The 4544-nt window shown below is 49.8% G+C and overlaps 1 protein-coding gene across 1 annotated transcript; it reads right to left on the bottom strand.

The window, feature by feature from the left end:
* Window positions 1–524: 524 nt before the first annotated feature.
* N7471_006701 (uncharacterized protein) lies at window positions 525–3111 on the bottom strand (the record flags this gene model as incomplete). Its single annotated transcript, XM_057279420.1, has 7 exons — window positions 525–592; window positions 659–1501; window positions 1561–1736; window positions 1788–1876; window positions 1924–1993; window positions 2054–2982; window positions 3043–3111. The coding sequence occupies 7 exons, from the start codon at window positions 3109–3111 to the stop codon at window positions 525–527; spliced, it is 2244 nt and encodes a 747-aa protein (XP_057139030.1).
* Window positions 3112–4544: the final 1433 nt, after the last annotated feature.

Below are 4544 nucleotides of genomic sequence, written 5' to 3'. Positions count from 1 at the left end.
GACAGATTTCTGTCAGACCACTCCCAGAAGGCTGAGCCATAGCTCCAGGAACCACCCTTATAATTCTAGGAGTTGATAAAGCTGTCAACAGGAACGTGACTTTGGTTCCTCGAGGTGGAGGTACAAGACCCCAGAAGTTACGTCGGGTTTCCTAGGGCCTATATGGCTCCTAGAAGCTGCTTGTATGTTCCCAGAAACCGCACCAAAGTCTCCAGGAGCAAGAGAACTCCCAGGGCCAAGACGTGCATTCCCAGGGCTGATAGAGCTGTCAACAGGAACGTGACTGATTTTAAGTTACGTACGATGTTCTGGGGCTAAGTGATTCCTGGGCAGCTTACAATTTTGTAGGATCGGCTTTTGAAGTCTTCACGCCCACCCAGGTTGATAAATATTTACGTAGAGCAGGTCGTCGACCATCACCTGTCTGTTACATCAAGCCACTCAGAATACCGCTCCAACACCACTATATGGAGGTCGACGACACCCCTGCGGCAGGCCTTCGCCCGGGAACTCCGCACCTCCTCTCACTGATAGTTGCGATTCCGAGTCACAGCAAGGAAAACGAGCGACCAAAGCTGCCGAATATCCGATTCTATACCGTGTTAGTATCAGGTCCAACCCACCAACCAACGGGGAAGCAAGAAAAGAACGAACATACCGGTCTGGCTACCACCACCAGGCGGGGGAATAACACCCAAAGGAGTGACCTTAAAGTCATTCTCCTTCCAACTCCACGACCAAACCTCCTGCGAAAGCTGGTTCTGGTTCTTCTCGATATTATCCCAAAGCACATTATACGCCGTTCTCACATTTTTATACACTGAATCATCCGTGCAGAACGCCGGGACACACCCAGCGCATTGCTTTGAGCGAGATGGCATGGATACGTTAGATGTAACCTCGCATCTACCCAATTGTCTCTCTAGCCCTTTTGCCATCATAGCCAGAGGCCAGGACCAGATGACAGTGCCGTGGTAAGCACCTGTTGTGAAGTTCTGCGCGTAGACAGGGTCTTCGCCGAAGGCTGGGTTGGCGACGACCATTCCGGCGGAGGTCATTAGGCCCGCGGGGAAGGTGCGGCGGATGTTGGTAGCGGAGTTGTTCAGGAATGAGGTGAGTTGGGCGTCGTTTGTGGTGTTGAGGAGGAAATGGCGGAAACAGTCGTCGGTGTTCATGATTTCGACTTTGGTCTGGTTGTTGTTTCCTTCGAGGGCGACTGCGTGATAGACGACGTTTGTATCGATTGAGTTAGATTGGCTTGGCCCGGCGAAGGAGCTGTTGGCGTAGGACTCTACGAGAGATTGGGCCTTTTCTTGTGGGACAATTATCTCGAAGAAGGAGAGTGTTTTGTCTTCCCAGATCTGGGCGTAGGCGTCTGCGACTCGGGCCCAATTTTTTCGCTTAGAGTAGATGCCGTGGCGGGTGAGAGTGGCGATGGAGCGTAGAGCTGCGGGGACGAGGGCTGTGTTCACATCTAAGGGGATACGGCCTCCTCCAATACCTAAAAAGGCCATCAGTATATTTCTATGAATTTCGCGGGGGTCAATGATTGATATGTACCGTATTCACTGTCTCTCCATTCTCCGACTATCTGGCCTTCCTTGAGGTGGATGAGGTTCTCCTTCCTCTGGTCACGGGCAAAAGGAGCAGCGAGGCGTATGATGCGCTCCGCGTTGATATCTGCAAGCTGGCCCCAAGTCAAGTTCCTATTTGCCTCGTTGATGCCCGAGGATTGGCTATAAGAGTATTTAATACTTGTGTATATCATTCAAGACAAGAAAACTTACTTGAAGAAAGCAGCCACTCTATTTTGCCCAACTGCGTTCTCCACGAAGTACCGCTCCATCAATATAGGAAGGAAATAATCCGAGTCGATCTGCACCCCTTAGTATTGACCATAACTATTCCTTGTGGTAGACCAACCATTTTATAATCGCAAATCATCGCACTGCTGCTAATATTCTGTTGCAAGTTCGTGTATGTCGCGTAGTCCCTACCAATAGTCAGCCATTATATTCAGACCATAACTTAAACAACGCCATGAAAAACTCACCCGATAGTCTCCTCATGGCAGACACTTCCGTCCGTCCGGTTTACTCTCTCAAGTACCGAGCCAATGACAGCCTCCATTGAGCTGCCATTTCCATAGCTGAGCACAGGTTCCAAAAGCAGTGCCGAGATCATTGAGTCCCGGCCGAAATACGTCAAGAATCGCCAAGCACCCGCAAGGAGCTTCTCCGAATATGACAGGAACGAGAGAGCACTTGTCTGGTCAAGCATTTTGGTCATAAGTTCCGTTGAAGCATTGTTTAGTACTGCGCTGGGCTTAAGCTGGGACAATTGGGGGTAGTCCATCTTAGCGGAGAAGTGGTAGTCTCCTGCGGTGAAGGTGAGGGTTTTGTTGGAGATAGCAACTTTGCTGTTCGTGCCATTGGGAGCAAATGTAAGCTTTGTAGAAGTGACGTTATCCAACCAGACCCGATTGAGCGTAGCGCTGCCGTCACTGTTCGAGGTAAAGGTCACGGCATCCTGGATCTCAGGATAAAGGAGACTCGGGCCTTCAGTGAAATCACGGATCATGCGGATACTCCCCAGGATCGGAATTGTCAGAGCTGCGGAGGAGTTAAAGCGAAGGATGCCTTCAATACCGACACTGGGATACTCGTTTCCCTTGGCAGGTGCATCGTAGACGGGTTTCAAAGGCTGTACATCGGTGGAATTGACCAGCTCGATAGCGAGCGAGCCATTGACGCCGTTCTGCGGCTCGAAGAATGCACAGACGCCGCTGTTTCCGGCTGGCCATGCTACAATAAGTCTCGGACCAATGATCGATAGATCACTATCTGGGAGTGGACTGGTGATCACGGCCTGCGCGGCGACGTTGCAATCCGAGTAGAAGTAGTTCGAGTAAGGCGGGTCACTAAGCGACAACAGTGATGCTGGATTGGGACATACTGGAGGAATGGAAGGGGCTTTGATGGCCTTGGGGCGTGGTTAGTCTAGTGTGGATGTGGGGTTTTCAACTGCCGAAAGGCCACTTACATGGACGGCGTCACCACCTGCCACGGCGGTAACAGCCGCTAACAGGCTTAGCCTGAGAAAAGAAAACATGGTGTATGTTGAGCTGGACAACCCAGGAGAGGTAGGAGATTATATAGAAATCATACGACGTGTGGGCATCCGTGTAGGGGCAATAAATAGCGTAGGTGTCTTTCTAATGCAGCTGGACATGACGGCTCGCCGATTTCCCCGCGGGGATGCCCGACAGAGACGGTTGAAGGTTTTGGTGTTCCCACTCTTTCTCCGTGCCACAGTAAATAAAGTTTTGTTGTTCCCGATCTTTCTCCGTGCACGCTACGTCCAGAAGGTCTAGATAGTAGTAGAGATAAGTTTCATAGTGCCTTTAAAGTAAGTTTAATGCTAGGAGGGCTAAGGGGGCATTCTGTTAAGGTGCAATTCCCTAGAGGTGCGGAATACGAGTGAAGTATGTCCTGGACATCAAATCTCATGCTATCCGGGGAATATTCCGGTATTGCTTTGTCGACTAAACGCTGTCTCTTCCTATATCCACCCCTAAGTATATTTATGTACAGCTATTTTCGAAAACAGTTTACCCCTCAAATACCCACATTTCGTTTCTCGGCCCCTACCCGAGACAGAGCTAGACCAGGTCCAGCTAGCCCAAAAATTAAAATAATCTATAACTGGAGAATATCTTACCACTTGTCCCAAAAAGGGTTCACCTTGTTTCGGATACGGGCCGACAAGCAAAGTGTGAGTGTCTAAGGGGTAAACTGTTTTCGAAAATCGCTGTACCTCAACCTACTGATATGTGCTGAGGGCTACTGCGCTCACGCCCCGCCTATGCTCCTGGTCTCTGGATGTCTTCCGAGTATCTACCGAAGCATCACCGAGCGTAGTTTTGAAAGGAGATCAGCGAATAGTCAACGATCTGCTGGCGCGAGATGATGTCAAAATTTCTGCGAAAGATTCATATGGAAGGGTCGCATTGCATTATGCGGCAGAGAAAGGTTATCAGGAAATTGTGCAAATAATAGTCAATAAGACCGACGTTAACATCCGCGACAACTTCGAAAGAACGCCACTTCTCTGGGCTGTGGAGAATAATCACGAGAAGGCGACGGAGACATTACTTAGAAATAAGGCACGCATCAATTGTTGGACGCTTTCAAGCAAACAGTGTAGTCCAGGGCAGCTTAGAGATGATGGCATGGTTTAGCACTGCTGCTTCTATACAAAGGGGCTCAACTTGATCTATCCGATCGAAGAAATGCACTGCATTATACTTGGCAGCTGAGAACAGACAGAATGCAGTAGTAGAGCTGCTGCTAGAAAATGGGGCCTTACTCGATATGGCAGACGAGGATAGCTATACGGCCCTGCATTTAGCGGCTATGGAAGGGCATGAAGGGACAGCTATTATTGGTTTTCTGCACTCTTCTTCCTTTCGCCCCCTCCATTCCCTTTATCCTTGCCGTTCTTCCCCCGCGCCCGCGTATCTATCATTTGTGACAGAAATCTGG

Source organism: Penicillium samsonianum (genome assembly GCF_028829775.1).
Source record: "Penicillium samsonianum strain IBT 33392 chromosome Unknown utg000003l_segment0_segment0, whole genome shotgun sequence".
Classification (NCBI taxonomy): Eukaryota; Fungi; Ascomycota; class Eurotiomycetes; order Eurotiales; family Aspergillaceae; genus Penicillium; species Penicillium samsonianum.
The sequence above is the reverse complement of the archived record's forward strand: the minus strand, read 5'-3'. Positions and strand labels throughout refer to the sequence as shown.